Source organism: Ictidomys tridecemlineatus, chromosome 3 (genome assembly GCF_052094955.1).
Source record: "Ictidomys tridecemlineatus isolate mIctTri1 chromosome 3, mIctTri1.hap1, whole genome shotgun sequence".
NCBI lineage: Eukaryota > Metazoa > Chordata > Mammalia > Rodentia > Sciuridae > Ictidomys > Ictidomys tridecemlineatus.
Genome location: NC_135479.1, coordinates 204,272,839 through 204,292,724, shown reverse-complemented (window position 1 = coordinate 204,292,724; position 19,886 = coordinate 204,272,839). Strand labels below are relative to the sequence as shown.

The following is a 19,886-nucleotide window of genomic DNA, read 5'->3' as shown; positions in this document are numbered from 1 at the left end:
CCGTCATTTAAACTAGAACAGTGGGCCTGACCTACATTGTTCTATTTGCCAAACTGGCAGAGAAGATGAAGAGAGCTCTTAGAGAATCTGAGTGCACCAGGGACTCCTGGCCGGGTTGGAGGGAGTGGCCCTCCTGCAGACCACGCTGCCTTCCTCTGATGTGAAGTGGATGTCGTGGGTTAGAGACCCACGGCGGCGTTCAGGACTTGATGATTTGGGGAGTGTTAATGGGGATGTGTGCATGTGTGTGGGTGCTTCCTAGGCTTCTCCTAGACCTGGCTGAAGACTTGGGATGGCCCAGGGGAGCCATAGCTTCCCCATGTGTCGGCTCTGCACCTGGCCTAGCTTCCCTGGCACCTAGGCCACTGGGTCACTCACCTCTAGAGTCCTTTTTCTTTAGGGATTTCTTTGAAAGGCAGAGAAATGGCTGAACCTATGGAGTATGATTCCTTTTAATAGGACTTACAGGGATGAAAAGACTCTGATCTTGGGAGATCTTCCCCCGTGATTTTTTCTTGTTTTTCTGAACTGAGTAAAGACAGAGGAGTCACTTTACAACTTTAGGATGACCTTTGCAGTATCTTTGGTCTTAGCTCATACTCCTCACCACTGGGGATGGAAATGCATTTGTGTGTGTGTGTGTGTGTGTGTGTGTGTGTGTGTGTGTGTGTGTGTGAGTGAATTTATTTCAAAATTATATGCCCACCGAGCTTTTTAAAGTCATTATTCATTTATTCAAGAATGGAGTTCCTCTGATTTGCCAGGTGCTATTGTGAAAATATTGAATCCCTGGAGTGCTGAATCTAATTTCTGATGGCAGAACTCACCCAGATGAATATGCAGGAGCTGAGTGGGAAGAAGGAGCAGGCTCAGATGTTGATTGTGTTTGTTTACGGTTCATCATAAAGGGTGTAACTCGGGAGCAGACAAGTGGAAGAAACACTAGGGAAGGGTGTGGGGGAAGGGACTGGACCCCTGGGCTCCTGCTCAGGGCATACCACCCTCCCAGCACCTCCAGGTATTCCCCAGCCTGGACATACATCCACTATTAAGTCATTTTCCCTCTTCTGGGAAAAGTGATCCAGAGTGTCAGAGACTCATAGAAAGCTTAGGAAGTTTTTCCTCCCACAACATTATTTTTCACCCAGAAGGCACGGCCATGTTTCCTTATCATCTAGAGGCACGTGCCTCCCTCCCTATTGGGGCCCTCCCTGCAGTGGCTCCCTAACTGGGACTTTTGGGAAAGGGAGGTTGGTGAGAAAGCGCTGCCTGAGCTCCTTAGGCCGGACCCTACCCTCGTAGAAGAGGTGGCCATGGGGTAGGGTCAGGTGTGGGACCCTGACTGCTGCTCGTAGGCAAGCATCTTCTTAAATTGGCTAGTCCTGGGAGGAGCATCCTTCCCAGGGTCTGTAAAGGACCGAATGTCAAAACATCAGCACAAATAGACACACTTAAGGAGAAAATCCAGGAGACTGGGATCTACAGACTGTGATCCTCTGAACTCTTTGGCATCCCCCCATAAATTCATAAACAGTCAGACTGCCCGGCCCGTCCAGGGGTCTGAGCTGTGCTCTTCCACCCTCTTCCTGTTGCCCTGTCTCGGCTCCGTCCTGGGATGAGATCAAGTGAGTGGAATGCAGACAAGGGAGTCCCCTGGGCCACCCCCCTGACAGCCTGTGTTTAAACCCTTCCAGCCAAGACGGACACGGCGTTCAAGGCGTTCCTGGACATCCAGAACCCCCGGCAGCAGCACTCGTCCACGCTCGAGTCGTACCTCATCAAGCCCATCCAGAGGATCCTCAAGTACCCGCTGCTGCTCAAGGAGCTGTTTGCCCTGACAGACGCCGACAGCGAGGAGCACTACCACCTGGACGGTGAGCGCACTGCAGGCCTCCCCGCTGGGCCCCCAGGGCCACTCTGAGCAGCCCTTCATGTCATGACCTGTGTTCTTGCAGTGGCCATCAAGACAATGAACAAGGTCGCCAGTCATATCAACGAAATGCAGAAGATCCACGAGGAATTCGGGGCCGTGTTTGACCAGCTGATTGCCGAGCAGACTGGTGAGAAGAAAGAGGTGAGGAGCCCGTCCGTGGAGCCGGGCTCAGGTCCGCTGCTCTTCTTTTAATGAGCTGTGAGCTGTAAGTACAAGGTGGACACTGTTGTTTATGTTGGTGGAACTCTTGCCCCGTGTCCAAGGCTGCATCGTGAGATGTTTTTCCTCCACTGGACTCTTAATGTAAGAAACCTGTTCTTATTGCTTGCCCCTTCCCCTTTGGGAGCTCTGGTTTTATTCTGTGCTAAGTGTGCAAATGAACTTTCATGACCCAAATCTGAGCTGTTTTAAGTACCATTAAAGGCCGAGGCGCTGTCCTCAGAGATCAGAATAACATCTGGCTCGTAGTCAGTGCTAGACAAACGTCTGTCGAATGAAGGCAAGTTTTCAATGATTCTAAATCTTTTTTGTTGGGGGAAAGGCCATGACAGGAACAGATTCACCTGAGAAAAACTTAGCATAAACTGAAAGCTGTCCCCAAGTCATTGAAAGGGACTCACATGGGGGGAAAATGTAGATAATATGGAGATGAATCATAGGGATAGGATACGTAATGACACCCATCGTCTCTAATGGAGCAGTCTCTGTTCCAGATTCAAGGGGAGCAGTGAATTCAGGTTTGCTTTCCTCCTTAAAAATAAAAATGAAAAGGAGAAGAAAAGCTAGGAGAAACACCCTGCTGTGATTAGGAGATTGTTTATACTGGAGAAGATACCTTCCCTTCAGAGACACAAAAGGTCGTTATCTAAGTTGATTTTTATGTCCTCGGGGAAACAGAACAAGTTTTCAGATTGTTTAAAGATAACATTGACAAAGAGGCAAAATTGTGATATCTCAAAGAAATGAAAACAGTAAACACACTAAAATATTTAATTTACTCACCAGATGTGAGCGACCTGGGCAGGTGCTCTGAAAGCTCGCTGGCAAAGTCAGAGATCACCAGTTTATGTCTGGAGAAGGGATTTGTGTCTGCAGTGAATTGTAGATGGAAGTAAGCTCTGCTTTCCACGGCTGGAGGGAACCAGGCCAGCACCAGACTGGACAGATTTACATGTCTATACCCCGTGCCTTGTAAGAGTTGCAAAGGCACCACACGGGTTAGAATTGGAGAGCCCAGGGAGAGCTGCAGACATTCAGTTTTCAAGTAAATACAGTTTTTTCCCTCCATTTCCCTCCATGAGCAGAACATGAGAAATGTCCTCAACCTATCCCGCAGATAACTTAATCCATCAGAGATAGAAAAAAATGGATATGGCTACTCTGGAATTAGTTTCCACTGATTAAAGAAAAGGATAAAACATAGGAAAAGGCAAGAAACCTCTCTGTATTCTGAAAACACGGAATTTACCACTTTCAATGTTTAGGTGTTTGATTTATATATATATATATACACACACACATACATATATGATTTAATATATATTGATTTAAATATATGTATACATATGTACACATACTTATTTTGAAAGTAATTTTAATACCTTTTATATATTGGGTACGGAATTTTCATGTTAATTTTTGTGTGATTGAGCAATATACTTAATTCCTCCTGGTAGGCAATTTTCTTGGCTTCTTCTGTTGACTTGTATGAATAATATTACAGACATTTTTGATCATAAGATTCCTCCCTCTCCCTATATTTCAAGATTTTTTTCGTGTGTGTGTATTTGTTGTTTTTTATTCTGACAGAAGCACATTTTACTGTGTCACAGAAATGAACGTTTTCAGTATACTTTGTTATATTTTCATTATGTGCTAAATTAATGGGTTTCAGTGACCTTTGAGGCAAATGACTGCATTGCTAAGAAGTAGCTGATAGGGATAGTGGTGGTTTGCAAAGAATATAAGGAAACAAAGATGAATACACTCAGAAGTCAGAGACGGTGAAAGGGAATATGGCTTAGTTCATGTGAAACCGGAGGACCTTTGAAATGAAACTCTGACAATCAAGTAAGAAATCTGTCCAGCACAGAACAAAGAGACACAGTGCTATACAAAGCATTTCCTATGGAACTGAGATTATAAATAGAAATGAGCCAAAGATGGAAGGAGGGACCTTGACTAGATGCCAGTATTAAAGAGCAGAAAAAATTGCATATTGGTATCCGAAGGTCCAAAGCCCAGGAAAAAAGTAAAGCTTGGAAAAGATATCAAAAGAGAGCAACAAAAGACTGTTTTAGCAACATGAAACGAACAAGCAGGCAAGAGGCCCACAGTGTGAACTGATTACCCAAAGGCTACTGATTACCGGACGGGTACAACCAAAGTCCCCTTTTGTTTCTTTTTTCTCCATTGAGGAAAATGGTCTTCAAACTGGAAAGGATACAATGACCTTGACTTCATAGGAATAAAACCTGGGAGAAATAATCCTGGGGCTTAGTGTGTTCTGCCCAGATCATTGACAAGTCCACACCGCCACTTGCAGCAGTGTATGGAGCACCTGTGGAGACTTAGGCAGGCGGTTGTGGAGGTACACAGGTTATGTTCTGAGTCTCACAAAGGTGGTTTCTGATCCTTGCAGTTCCCTTTTAACAGCAGCATCCGGTAAAAACATAGAATGGGTTCATGAACAGTTCAAGAGCAGTTAGGGGTTGGGACACGTCAATATTTGCTGGTAACTGCAGGCTTAGATTGAAATGGTGGCATTCCACAGGGACCTGAATTCTGATTTCAGCTCTCCTTCGGATATCTCTGAAGGCAAATGTGTTCACAGAAAGCAGCCATTGAGGAAATATTTTGTGCTAAAGCCAGATCTTGAATCTTCTACCCCTATGATACCGTCTGGGGAGTTGGGCTGGACCCCTTGGGCCATCCCTGGGTAGGAGGAGGAAGAAGCCAAGTGGGCATTTTCCCTTAGCCGGCCTCAAGCAGCCTGCCTCAGCAGGTCATGCCAGTCCTTGTAAGGCAAGGGCCTTCCTTCCAGCAGAACCCACTCTTGGGGCTTTGGAGGAAGATTTTGAAGGGACCAGTGAATGCCCAAGGAGGAGGCTGTTGGCCAGACCCAGTGTCCCTGACGCTGACTGTCCTAAGAGTTGCCACGTAGAAACTTGTCAAGAGAAAAGCCAGGTGCCCAGGGGTTCTACCGCCCATTTTTTCCTGTGTAACAAGCAACCAAAATTTCAGTGGTTCACTGCAACAAATAAATGTCTCACGTGAGAGTCTGGGTCAGCTGAGTTTCTCCTGGTGCATGCCAAGGTGTGCTCAGGTGTGCTGCTGCTTCCTTCCAGGATCCAGGTGGAAGCAACCAGAGCTGTCTTGGGCAGGTCCTTTCCATGGCTAGAAAGTAGATGCTCACAAGGATTGGTGGGAACTTTTTTGTGCCAAGTCCACTGCCTGCCCCAAATCACATGGCCATGCCCAAACTCCTGTGGGTTGGGATGTACACTCCCCTCTGCCTAGTCTGGTGGGAGGTGTTAGAGAATCATATGGCCAAGGATGCTAATGTAATATGATTCTGTTGAAGGAAGTAGAGTTAGGAACATCTACCACAATGACTTTAATTGCTTTTGAAGGCTGTGGCTCAGGTAGTGCCAAGAATTTGATTTATGTATGTATGTATGTTCCTCCATGTGGGGCTGGGGGATTCAGAATGGTTAGCAGAGACTATATAGTTCCGTTAGCTAATAATATCCTGTGATTTTTTTTTTACTTGTTACTTCATATCTATAAATGAAGTAATATGATCACTTAACATTTTTTAACTTTTGATGTGCCAATATTCATATGACTCAGCAATAATTACAGTGATTATTATAATCCCCATCAGGGGAGGCAGTGATATCCCTGTATTCTCTACCAGTGGAGAGAATACATCTACATCTTCAGCACTGTAGCAGGTTTGGTGGCTTGAGAAGGGAATGCAAACCACATTGGTGGAGGGATTCCAGGTAGCTGCTGTGTGTGCAGTGAGATCATAAACAGCAACACAAATGAGAGCCATTTGTCCCGAGGAGTTCAGCTCCAAGGTTCAAATGTTTGAAATGTTGCCTTGGTGAAGAGGGCATTTTAGCTTGATTTTTATGAACTCAGAGAGTAGAAGTGAGAAGCTAGTGGGAAGGCGTATTAGAAAAAGGACTTCCAGACAATTGGTGGTATTTACAAACAGGATGAACTGTGTACTGTGATTGTGATGAAGTCTTATCTGCTGGTGTATCTGTGATGATGTTGCCGAGAGTAACCCCACCGTGGGGAGGGGGTTGGGATTTTGTAAATGGACCAATGACTCCAGTGGGAAAGCTGGGTACATCACAGTAGTCCCCTCTTCCCCACAGAGGATATGCTCCCAAACCCCCAGATACACTGTTTTTTCCTCTCTTTCTATATATATATATTTTTTGAGAACTCACCTTTATAGTTAAAGAAAACACTTTATAGCTTTTCTTTGGCATATCCAAATTGTCAGTATCACTACTTTTGTGCTTTGTGGCCATTATTAAGCAAAAATAAGTGTTTTTTGAACAAAATCCCTGTAATATCATAACAGTTGATCTTAAAAATAAGGTAGCTACCAAGTGACTAAAAGGTGGGTAGTGCATACAGTGTGGATACACTGGATAATTCATGTCTCAAAAAGGAAAGAGAAGAATAGTATAGGATTTCATCACACTACTCAGAACAACACACAATTTAAAATTTACAAATTATTTATTACTGGAATTTTCCACATAATACTTTTAGATCTTGGTTCACCATGAGGAACTGATACTATTGAAAGTGAAACTAAGAAAAGGAGGGACTACTGTATTGTGAAGTGTAAACACTGGCTACCATTGGGCTCTGTGGGTCAATATGTCTAGATGATTCTACAAACAGAAGCACTTGTCTGTCTAAAGGAAGAAAAAACAACAACAAAATTGTATAAATGCATTCTGTATGTTTCTTTAGTAATCAGAGGATTTTTTTATATTTCAAACATGGAAGAATATAACAATACTAAAACTTGGCATTAGAAGAGTAAACTAGATACTGTAATATCCACAGCCCATTGCTTCAAGTACAGATATGTTTATTGAGACAATAACAACTTGTGAGTATTTTTTAAATGCGATCTGTCATTTTTATATGCTAATTCACTTTTTAAAATAACTTCATTTAAATTTATAAGTAAAAATTGTCCTGGATATTATTCAACTGACAGAGGGTTATGTCCTGAACAACACATCTTAGGTCGAAACCATCCATGATACATCTGATGAACTCACCAGTAAGCTCATTGTAAAGTTGAAAAAACCCATGCTTAACTTAAACTATGATAAGGAGGGGACCATCTGTGTGTGTGTGTGTGCATGTGTGTATACACATATGTATGCATACTTGTTGTTTTGCTGTATAGAAACACTGTGGAATGGCCACATCAAGCTATTGACCTTATGGATTACCTCACATACTTACAGAAATGTTTTTAGGAAAATGTTCTCATGAAGTAAAATTGACACCAGCCTCCCGTATTTTAAAGCTTCATGAAAATCTGAGCATTGATCACACCACCCTGTCTCTGATTTGCAGGTTGCAGATCTGAGCATGGGGGACCTTCTCTTGCACACCACTGTCATCTGGCTAAACCCACCGGCATCTCTGGGGAAGTGGAAAAAGGAGCCAGAATTGGCAGCTTTTGGTATGTATCAGAAGAGGTTTTGGGGGAGAGGAAAAGGCTAGCTTATTTTTCAAAGCAGCGCTCTTTCTTTTCTAAGACATGATTGATTAAAATAAAGCTGATTTCAGTTTAAAATTGGTCTTCCTGCTCCAGCTGCCCGTCTTTCACAAATACTAAATTAAACCTTCCAGTTAAATATGTACAGTGTAGTGGCCGCTCAGCTGCGGGGGCTGGTGATCATGGCAGGCAATGTCCAAGTCTGTCTCAGATGTAAACACACAAACAGGAAAAGGATTTTATTTTTTTCTGTTTGCTGCTGGTCCAAGTATCTTTTCAAGATAATGGTGTGTGAGGGTGCTTCTCAGCTGGGTATTACTGCAGCTTGATCGGTGGTGAGGTTCTGCACAGTGACATTGTCACTAATGCAAACAGACCTGTTTGTGAATGATTTATTTTTAACAAGCTATATTTTTAATGAACTAGTTCAGATGAATGCATGTGGTACAATTAGAGATCTCATGTGATTGTACTGTGTTAATATGCTTTTTGAGAGAGAGGAAAAAATTATGGGATGGTGCACTCGGAATTATGCATGATTCTGGAAATACAGCCTGTGTTTTACAGTGTAGGTGTGAGTGTGGCCTGTTGCAGGGTTGTTCTTGAGCACAAAACCATCCACAGCTCATGCTTTTGTCTTACATTGTATTTTTTCCCAGCTTCCCTCTAGAAGATTCAAGGGTAGGAAATTAGCATCTACCATTCTCTTAAACTATTTTTCTGGGCTGAGGGGAGGAGACATTGCTTACTGATATTGCTCTTTGTTTCTGTTTTTTTTTTTTTTTTGTATGTGTGTGTGTGTGTGTGTGTGTGCGTGCATGTGTGTGTGTGTGTGTGTGTGTGTGTGTGTGTGTGTGTGTGTGACTAAAGATTGAATTCAGGGCAATTCTACCACCTCTACCACTGAACCATCCCTAGCCCTTTTAATTTTTTATCATTTGTGATCCTTTTGCCTCATCCTGCCAGGGAGCTGGGATTACAGGCGTGTGCCACCTTGCTTACTTTTTTCATCTGAAGTCTTTTTTCCCTTCTCCGTGATGTGAACAGGGTATTCCCATATGGAACATCCTGGTGGTATTAAAATCAGAGCATTTAATTTAAAAAGTCATTGGAATTCCTATTTAGATCCACTTAGCCATCATTGAGAAATTAGTGATATTCCTAAAATTTCACAGGAGTAGCTGTTGATGACATTTCATTAAGAACAACAAAACGGTACATAGTATGCTGAGAAAATGTGACCAGCTAGAACATATAGAGTATTGGGAGTGTTTCAACAAGTTGGCCATGGTGGTGGGTGGTGGCGGGGTTGGGGGGGCCAGTAGTATATGCTTCCCTCCCCTGCAGTTTCACCACTTGTATTTTTTATTATGTGACGGCTTCTTGGAGAAGGCTGGGTCTCTGATGTTTCTTACTGTGTCATTGCATGACCCAAACCTCTTCTTGTCTCTGATATAGGGCTACAAGCGAGCAGTTCCAGAGTTCAGCATTTGAATATTTCATGACTTGTCCCCTAGATTTTTACAGATTTCATGTAATTAGAAATAAACAGATTTAGAATAAGAAAATAATTTGAGTGGGAGTAAATTAGGATCCACAAAATTTTTTATTTGTTTGGGGCCACAGAATAAATTTTAAACTTCGGGGCCATGAGTCCACGTGCTTTGCCACTGTAGCCAAAAGCAGGCTACAGACAATAAAATGAATGAGAAGCTGTTGGTGGCCATTTCTATGCACATGGCCCCAGGGCCTTCATTTGTAAAACCACTGTTTGAATGGTTCAGGGAAATGCCAGTTTGGAGGGGGACTTTGGGTGCCACTCGGTGTCCTCTGCTCCCTGGAGGCAGGTGTTGGTTGCTGATCTAGGAAGATGGGCCACTGTACCCGGTGCCTCCTGTATCCCCAGCCCCCGTGCACCCCCTGATGGCACACTTGGGGGTCACAGAGGTAAAGGCTGTGGAAGGCTGCGTGATGAGAGGCAAGCTGATCACTATTCAGGGTCTTCTCCAGAGCCACAGTAAAGGGAAAGAGGAAGGATTAAAATTGGGATTATGAGGGCGACTGACTGAAGTCACCATAATGAGCTTATTTACGGATAGGTCATAAATGAGGTCGTTAAAGGTGTCAGCTTTGACAGTTCTGATGTGATTTCAAGGAGCAAAAGCAGAACTAAAGGAGCCTTAGAAATGGGTTTTGAAGTAGGGAAGAGAGGCCGGGAGAGAAGTAGGTTAGTTACCATCAGTCAGACCGCTTTCAGGTGGAAATGTGGTTGCTTTTTGTTTGGGTTTAAACCTCTAATCTCAGGAAGTAGGACAGCTTTCTTCTGAAACTGACATGGGCTAGCGGTCGCCCCAGACCCTGTTTTACTCTCAGAATGGCGAACGGGGACTGAATGTTAATGATCATTACCTTAATAAAATAAAAACAGCTGGTGGCACCTGCCTGTAATTCCAGCTGCTTGGAAGTCTGAGTCAGGAGATCGTAAGTTTGAGACCAGCTTGGGCAAATTAGGGAGACTCTTGTCTCAAAATAAAATTTAAAAAGGGCTGGGAGTGCAACTCAGTGGTAAAGCACTTGCCTAATGTGTAAAGTCCTAGGTTCGATCCTCTAGTACTGCCAACACTAACAAAAAACAAACCACCCCCTCCCTCCCACATATATATCTTATGTAGGCTTCTGAGGTGTGTTAGGTATTTAACATTTAAGGCGCAGAGAAGGAGCTTTAGGCTGACAAGGGTGTCTTGCAGTCAAGGCCATATCTAAAGGAATCAGGCAACATCATTAAGGAGGAGTGGGAGGTATTGGTGGTTCCAGCCAGGCTGAGGCTCACTTTTCTTGCTCTCTTGCTGTGATCCATGATGGTCAAGGTCAAGGGACTTGAGACAGGTACACGAGCCTTCTTAGAGCAAATCACAACATTGAGCTGTGGTCCCAATGACCTGATGGGTCCCCTGAGAGACGATGTTCACTGGATTTTATCTCCTATAGTGGAGGTCAGTCACCTTTAAGGGGACCCATCTGTCCTGGTCACCATGATTTCTGGAGGCTTCATGGTAGGTACCAGGGATCTGGGGTTGCTGATGCTCAGCTGCTATGCAGAGCTGCTGTGGCCCCCTCAGGTCAGTAAGAACCTCTGGAAGGAAACCTTCAAGCCTCCTCTGAGAACCTTGAGATGCTATGAGGGGTGACAGGCTGGAGCACTCTAGACCCATGGTGGCCTTGAGGTCTTTGCAGCTCAGGGCTTATTTCCCTGCAGTTGACCTGACCTGAGTGTGATGGGAAAATGAGCCAGATGCTTTGGGATGGTCTCCCAAGGCCTTGAAGCCTGGTGGCCCAAATGAGAATTCTCTGAATATTCATTTCCTTTTCATTCTGTGGCTGGGACACCAGGCTGTGCCTCCTGCTACAGCTTCATGACTAGATGGTTCCTGGGGGGTTAGAGAAGGAAGGATAGAGAGGCTACCTTGGGAAATTGAGGGTTAGTCACCTCAAAACACCATAAATTGGGTAAACAGAACTTTATTCCTCACAGTCATAGAAACTAGACAGCCAAGATCCCACTTCCTCCGAGATGATGCCTTCTAGGTGGGTCTCCACGTGGCAGGAAAAGCCAGGCATCTCTCCCAGTCCTACCCAAGAGGGCAGAACCTTCATGGCCTAATCACGTCCCAGAGGCCCTAGTCCAAAGCCATCACATTGGTGATTAGTTTCAACATTCAGGGAGAAAACAGACATAGACCACAGCAGAGACCCTGACAGAGAATGGAGTGCGGGCTAGAATCGCCCTTCTCTCTTCCTTCTGCCACCAACGCTACCTCCCCCTCAGAGAGAGTCAGAATCACTGCATGTTGAATAAACATGTCTGGCATTGCTCAACGAATTTCCTGGAATATTATGCATAACTCTTGTCGTATGTCCCCACCCCTAAAAGAACATAAGAACAAAACTATATATTCACTGCTCCAAAGATTACTCTGATTCAGTCTGTTTGTAAGAAGTGGAATTGCAATTCTACTTCATAAACTAATTTCCTTTCTTTAGGTCAGAAAGATGAATTTTATTTCCTGAGTTATGAATCCTGGTGTGCGTGTGTGTTATTGACCTGATTTTCATAAATGTAAATTACCTTCAGCAAATAATAGAGACATTTGCATTATTTCTCCAACTGCTTAGTACATTTTTGTTCAATATATACCAGCTTAAAGTTTTAACCTCTGAATAACATAACTTAAAATAATGTTTTTCCTGAAAGTTTGGGGAAGCAGTGTTATTTCCATTTATTTAGACTTTCTCTGTTTATTTTGGACCTGGAAATTTTTGTCTAAATAGCCCTCTGACTTTCCTGAATGTGAATGGAGGGAAGGTAGGTGGGGGTCAGTCACCTGGGCTCCCCCTGCCCTCCTGCCACCTGTGGTGTCCTTATCACATGTTATGGAAGTTAAAGGGGAAACCCCACGCATTTCCTGCCGTAACTGCCTTTGTTTGTTTTTTTCCAGTCTTCAAAACTGCTGTGGTCCTCGTGTATAAAGATGGTTCCAAACAGAAGAAGAAACTTGTAAGGCTTCTCATGTCACCCCACAGTTTGCAAGTTTCTCTCCTTCTGCTTCTCAGTTGTATCTGCCTAAGTCTATCCCTGTGTTGGCCAGAGCCGCCTTGAGTTGTTCTCTTTTGTGTGTGCTCCTGAGGACTCTGGTGGAGACCATCTGCCTTCTTTCAGGCAGGCTCATGTTTAGAGCATGAGAATCAATGGCCATTGCCTACTCCCATGGCCCAAAACCTTTCAGACACTATTTTTCCTTTTTCTGTTGCCTCTGCTCTTTTAAGATTCCTTTTTTTTTTTTTTTTTTTTACCTTTTTTACTGTTTCTCTCTCTTTCCTACACTTGATCAGCAAACCTATTTGCACACCCTGAGCATAGTTATCCGGCACCCCCCCCTCACTTCCAGCATCATGAACAAAAGATCGTGGGAGTGAAGTTCCTTTGGGCATGTGCTGCAGTTAACTGAGTAAGAAATGTAGGGACCTAATCCCGGGTAGATGCGCTTGTGCTCCACAGCTGCTCCTTCTCTGTTGCAGGTGGGATCTCACAGGCTGTCAATTTATGAAGAGTGGGACCCCTTCCGGTTTCGCCACATGATCCCCACTGAAGCTCTGCAGGTCCGCGCTCTGGCAAGTGCAGGTAACGTTGCCACGGGCTGGACTCGGATTTCTCAAGTGTGTGAGCTGTTTGTTTGTGTCCAGGCTCCTGGTCCAAGCACCCTACCATCTTTTTGCTTCTCCCTTTTCCCTCGGTCCTTCCCACTGCTTCTTACTTACTTGGCCATTATCGAGTGAAAGAATGAATGAATGAACCTCGTAGATGAACGAACTGAGTGAAAAGACGTGGAATGTCTTCAAAGTTGCTCTAAGGAATTGGGGTCATTCTGTGGCGTATGCTAATGATATTATAATGACCGACATCTCAGTAGCAATGGGCCCGGTACTTCTGGAAAGAGTTCTTGAGACCTTGAGCAGACAAAGCCCATGCAAATGACTTATTTGCCTTTTAACCAAGCAACCCAGAAAGACCACTGGAAGCATGAAAGAGCCATTGAATACTCATTTCTTTGCCTGAAGTACGACACATCTCAGTCTTTGGTACTAGTGTGAAGGCTTTTGAAATGTTGTCTCTTTTTCTGTCATCCAAATTGTAGTGAAGTAAGTTGTTGGGTAGCAACCAGCATGCTTGATGATATGGTTCAATGATGCTTTAGACACATGGGAAGTACATGTCAGTAGGTTATCGACTAAGAAAGTCAATACTCCAGTGACTCAGCTGGGCTTCATTTGAGGCCAAGTTCTAGGCAGGGAACTTAATAATGGCTCCCCCAGGCACATCCTGGAAAGAGCATCTTTGGGAGTCACATAGAAACATTGGTCACACCTATTCCTTCTCCCACCTGGACAGCAGGTATTGTTTCAGGTAGTAAAGTGAGGCCCCAGGAGGGACTCTTTTTCTATTTCTTGATTCTGGCATCAAATGTGACCTTAGATTCTTACTGTCTGATTTGTGTGGCTCAGACTCCTTGTCTCCACTTGCTGGCTCCATAAGCAATAAAGCTGAGTCTCATTCTCACAAAACCAACTACTTTGATATCCTAAGGAGAGCACTCTTGCAATATTTGATGCATTTCAATTATTCCCCCAAATTAAAGTACATATACCTTCCTTTGCAGTTGTCCTTTGTGGTAGGAAAGCACAAATGCAAAAACAATACATGTGAAATATATGTGGGATAATTATCCACCTTAGGAAGGTTTCTGTCTAAGCTTCCAGCAGGGATTTACCATGAGGCATTTTACTTATAATTGACTTGTAAAGTCAATTTGCAGGAATTTGCAGAAACTGATAGAACATGGGTCTACAAGCATTTTGAGGTTTAGAAACTTAAGCACTAGCATTGTCCTCTTTAGAATCTTTGCTTCTAAATTAGTTCATGTTTCCTTGCACTAGGTTTATAATGGGAAGTTATTCCTCCAGCTAGCTGCAGGCATCTTTGCCAAGAATTCTGCCTTCATTAAGGACTAAACACACAAAGACTTTACATTTTCAAAACAAAGCTATCTTTGTGATATGACATTTCATTCTCACCCTCTATTTTTCATTCAGATTCTTTACAACCATCAAGACAGAAACACATTTTAATTGTTGGAAAGACTATCAACATGTTCCTCATTATGAAGTAAATGCCAGTGGATCTGAGAGTCAGAATGTGGAATTTCTAGATTTTAATCTTAGTTGAAGAATATTTGTAAGACTTGGTGCAATTGGATTCTGGTTGGAGTTAAATAATGTAGGCACAGTGAGGGTTTGTGACCAAGGTTCTGTACCACTGGATTAGAGCGGGACCTCACAGTGGGCTGCTTCTGTGTCTGAAGCACGTTGTTCCTTTCACAAACACTTTATTCATGACTTAACATAACATGATGGTGTTGGTGTTGCAAAGCATGGAAATTACAGTTAGCCGTCTGTATTCCAGGGGCTCTGTCCATGCTCATAAATTTAGCCAACTGTGGATAGAAAAATTTGGGAAAAAGAAAACATACACAGCCTTATTTTTCTTATTATTATTCCCTAAACAATATAGTATTACATGATATTTACATCATATTAGGTATTGTAAATTACCTGGAGATGATTTAAAGTACACAGTGTCTATGCACAGGTTATATGGAAATACTAGGGCATTTTAGGTAAGGGATTTCAGCATCCTAAGATTCCAATATCCATGAGAGTCCTGAAATCACCCCCTTGGGAACTGAGGGTGATTATATTTTAAAACATAGCTATTCCTCATCTTTGTAGTGTGCCATTTTTTGCTTCCCTGAGAGAGGGCACTGTGGGAAAGTTGGGAAGAGCAGTTCCATTAGGTCTCCAGGGCAGCTCACAAGGTCAGGCCTGGTCACTTAGTGGGAGGGCTCCCCCAGCAGCCAGCAGTGGCCTGACGCCTCTTTCTCTGATGAAAATGTGCACTGTTATCCTGGGTGCTGTGTAGTCCAACTGTTGCCAAAAGAACTAATCACTTAATTGAAATAATTTTAGCTGCACAGCTGAAAGACTGAATTCCTCAATCAATATGATTTCTGAAGGGCCTTTTAGATCTGCTAGAAGGAGATTTTTGCAACTCTTTGCAAGAGTTTTTTTTCTTGGTGCATATTAATTTTTTGATCTTTCCCTTTAGATCCTAGGAGGGGAGTGAAGACTTTTTGTTCTTGTGCTGCTCTGCAAAACTTGGTCATATACCACAGTGCGAAGAGTGTTTCTATAAACATGTAAATAAATCAATTTGAAACGTACCCTAACATGTCCTTATTTTAACTTACCTAGATGCAGAAGCAAATGCCGTGTGTGAAATTGTCCATGTGAAATCGGAATCTGAAGGGAGGCCAGAGAGGGTCTTCCACCTGTGCTGCAGGTAAGCCTGAGAGTCCAGGCCACAGCACCGACCACCCAGCCTTTGGTGTTCGATGCACAGCCTGCACCTGCCCATCTCCATGTGCATTTTTAGTGTTTTTTATTTGTTTTAATTTGAGAAATTAACCTTTTTCAAATAACAGTAATTAGATGAATTGAAGGTATTAGAATATAGACAATAATCTGGTTAGTTTAGTATCTATCTAAAAGCATATAGGAATTTTCATATACAGTCAACATTCCAGAGACGGCTTTCTTTCTGTGTTTACCTTGTATAAAACAGGAGGACAGGGTGGTGTTGTGTTGTCATGCTTGGGCACGTTGTTTCCACTGTAAAACCTCTGAGGTGCAGCTGATGGACAGTCTGCTGGGAGGAGGGTAGTGACGTGAAGCCACTACCATCAGGATTCCTGATGGTTTTTTTAATATCTTTATTTTGTTTATTTATTTTTAATGTGGTGTCGCGGGTCAAACCCAGTGCCTCACATGTTGGAGGCAAGCGCTCTGCTACCGAGCCCCAACCCCAGCCCTCCTGATGATTTTGAATAGCCTCAACACAGGGAGGCTGGCCACTCTTGATCACCTACAGATCTTGAGTGGACACTAAACTTACAATGTGGGCTTCTTGTTCTTCTTCTTCTATCACCTTTAGGAAAATTTGAGATCTCCCATGTGCAGCCTATTCTGTTTTATTTTTTCCCCTAGAAATATTTAGATAGGGGCTGGGGTTGTGGCTCAGTGGTAGAGCACTTGCCTGGCCCAGTAAGGCACTGGGTTTGATCCTTAGCACCACATAAAAATAAATTTTTTTAAAAAGAGAGAAATATTAAAATAGTTAGTCTCAACAGACTGCATCCTACTGGCTTTAAATATGATCCACAGTTAATCCTTCTTTAGTTTTCTCATAGGCACTCATTAGTTTCCTCAATAGTTATCCCATACTTTTACACAGAGAGTAGTAGTATGCTGTGAGTCACTCATAAAAAACAATATAATCAATACTATCATGATTATTAATGGTATTTTATAATGCTGTTGCTAGTATAATAAGAAGGTGCATTTGCCAAACACAGATGGTACTAACCCTTGTCATTATTATTTCATTTCATTATTAAAGGGGGCCAAGGCTCATAGGGGGCTCTTTGCCCAGTGGGTTATAGAAAACAAACACTGGGTTCAACTCAGGTGGACCTAGCTTTAAATCCCATATTTTGTGTGGCTACATCCCCTCTCTCTGATGAGTGACAAGTGCCAACAAACGACAGAAACCTAGGAAGCTGTCAGGAGTAAAAGTGAAAATGTTTTTGAAACATTGCACATGTGTTTTGAACATTGCCTTACCCTCTGCAGAGGCTGGTCCTTTTGAGATTTTGCTGGTAAAGTACCTGGGGCTCAGCAATCCTGCCATGTGTGTTGTCGATAGGGAATACCAGCTGAAGCTTACCTGGGTAAAAATACTGTGAACTAGCCAAGAAGAGCTCACACCTAGGAGGCACATTTTTCCCCAGGAAAATTAGGACCGGGGATGATTTGACAGTTCTTAACAATGTAGCCTTCATTCTTCACCTGCTGAAATAGATGGTGGGGGGGAGCTGCCATTTAATAGCAGAGACACAAGAAGAAGCTAAGCGCATTGGGATATCTGTCTGCAGAGATGCAAGAGCCTGGGGCTCAATTTTCCTCAAAAAAACGTTTTAGAAAGTAAGGCTGCCTTAAGTGCCAAGGCAGAATTTGGCACCTTCCTGCTGCAAAATCCCTCTGTCCATTGATCTGTTGGTTAATGGGATTCTCTATCCCAAATTGGCTGCAGAAGATGAATCACAAAGCAGAAAGGGAGAAGAGAACAGCTTGGGCAGAGGAATTGGAGCCACATCCCCAGTCTTTACCCTTGGGCCCTCAGGGATATTTGTCTGGCTGCACCTGATAGCATGAGTACCCTCTCTGTGTTAAGGGCTATTTCTCTAACCCATGTAAACCTTCTTTTCTTAGCTCCCCAGAGAGCCGAAAGGATTTCCTGAAGGCTGTGCATTCGATCCTGCGAGATAAGCACAGAAGACAGCTCCTCAAAACTGAAAGCCTTCCCTCATCCCAGCAGTATGTCCCTTTTGGAGGAAAAAGATTATGTGCGCTGAAAGGTGCCAGGCCAGCCATGAGCAGGGCAGGTACTGTGGGGATTCAGACGTACAAGATCCCCGTCACCCCCACTCCGCTCTAGAACTCCAGAGAGCTTGACTTCATGTTTTGCAAGAGTTAGGTGTGGCCCTGGGGGGCTTACGTAGGAGTACCTTTCTTCCCTGGTATGAGGGTCCCTGCCTTTCCCGTCATCCCGGGGCTCCCTGGGACTCTGCCCTTCACTCTCCCTTCCTCCCACCTACCCTTGGCTGCCCCTCCTGTTGGCTGTGAGCTCCCTGTCTTCTGCCAAGCCGCAAGCCAGCGCATCCTCCCTCTGGAGTGGCCCTCTTAGCCTGCTTGCGGGGTGAGAGTTGCTGCTTTGCATGACGCTCAGCTTGGTTGAGCAAAAGCAAACGCATCGTGTCAGCAAAGTCACAGCCCACCGTCCTGAGAAGGTGGCGGCTTTGTTACCTGGCAGCACAGCAGTGAGGATTCTGGTTGGACAGATCAGATGACACATCAGATTTTGACCCTGTCTTGTGCCTGCCACTTTATTTTTATTCTCAGTGTTAGTTAGGGGACATTTTAAGCCACTCCTGGAAAAGAGGAATCTAAGATGCAAATGGTCCCAAGTAAATATTCCTGTGGGACTTATCCCATCAATCTGGAGCAGGGAGGAAGGAAGATCAATATCACTGTCTATAAATGGCAGTAGAACATATCTAGGAAGAAAGGTATTATCACAGCACTAGGAGGTACTAAATGACATCAAGATCTTAACATTTTAATCACTCCTTTCTAAGAGGCAGGCCAGAATTCTGCAGGGATTCCAGTTAAAGAGGCTTCCTTTGCATTTTCCAAAATAGTTTCTAACTTTTGTCCCAATTCCCTTTACACTGATTCTCAGTGGGGTTCAAGAGGTGTGGACAGAACTGTGAATGGTTGAAGGGTTTTCATAGACACATCCTATCTAAGTTGACATGGGCTATTACATTCTTTAAGCACTCTAAGTAGGGGTTAGGGTTATCTTAGATTTATTCTCCAACCAGTTGAAAATCTAGTTAAGCTAACACCCAACACTTTATGGGGTTCTTCAAGGTATCCTAAGAGTCACAAATGCACCCACATCCACAGTTTCTCATGGGGTCCCCATGTGAAGACAGTTCATCCACCCTTTATAGCTCACTGGAGGGAATTCTGTCTTAGAATCATCTCATCTGCTCCTCTTGTTACTGGGGAATGTTTAATTGGGAACATTCCTATTCTCAGGGAACCCGCCCATCAGTGGCCAGGATTCATTTCTTAATGAACCAAAATTCAGAGCTGCTTCTGCTTTGAGCCCATCATGTTTAGTCTTTAGGATCTGCAGAAATGTTCCTGCAGAGATCTTTTGGAAAGAAAAGCAAAGCAACCTGCAACCTAAATCATCATCATCGTGAATCCCCAGGGAAACCCTTGATGTCACAACCTGTTGGATTTGGATGATTGAAAGATGTTCCTGCCTCATGGCTCATTTTTGGCCGAATGAAGTCTTGATCACTCTGCTTCCAAGGCAGCTATGATTAGAATGTTCATGTTTGATGATTTAAAAAAACGGTACTTGAGTGGATCAGCCCTCAGCACTCGCTTAGCAAAGAACACTGGAAATATCCAAATCCAAGATTGTCTTCCTGAAAGACTGGGAAGAACCCATTAATATTAACTGGGTTATTAAATATCCTTTTAATAAAGGATCTGTACTCATGCTTCATTCTCCATTGTCATGAATACCCAGGTAGTTTATTTCTACCTCTGTTCTGTTTGATAATATAGTAAAGAAACATATCCTGCCTCCATATTTGTTTGAAAAGTACTATACTTCTGCCAGTGACCCATTAAAAAAATATATATATATAGTATATATATACACACACATATACACATATATAATATATATTATATAATATGCCATTTACTTATAAATTTTTGGACTTAAAAAGCAACTGAAAGAGTTTATACCTACCAATCATATTCTAGGACCAATATTTTCCTATATTTTCATTATCACTTATCTGTCATTCATCAATTCTTCTTATTTTTGACACATCTCAAAGATACAGATATTACCACACTTCACCC

The 19,886-nt window shown here is 43.3% G+C and overlaps 1 protein-coding gene across 6 annotated transcripts in view; it reads left to right on the top strand.

The window, feature by feature from the left end:
- Positions 1-19,886, top strand: part of Tiam1 (TIAM Rac1 associated GEF 1) — a 359,774-nt gene that overhangs the window by 335,828 nt on the left and 4,060 nt on the right. For all 6 annotated transcript variants that reach the window (XM_078044523.1, XM_078044519.1, XM_078044520.1 and 3 more), the window contains 7 exons: positions 1,695-1,874; positions 1,956-2,074; positions 7,559-7,667; positions 12,200-12,258; positions 12,780-12,882; positions 15,570-15,657; positions 17,646-17,818. In XM_078044523.1, coding sequence (XP_077900649.1) covers positions 1,695-1,874; positions 1,956-2,074; positions 7,559-7,667; positions 12,200-12,258; positions 12,780-12,882; positions 15,570-15,657; positions 17,646-17,818 — 831 coding nt within the window. The remainder of the gene's footprint in view (positions 1-1,694; positions 1,875-1,955; positions 2,075-7,558; positions 7,668-12,199; positions 12,259-12,779; positions 12,883-15,569; positions 15,658-17,645; positions 17,819-19,886) is intronic.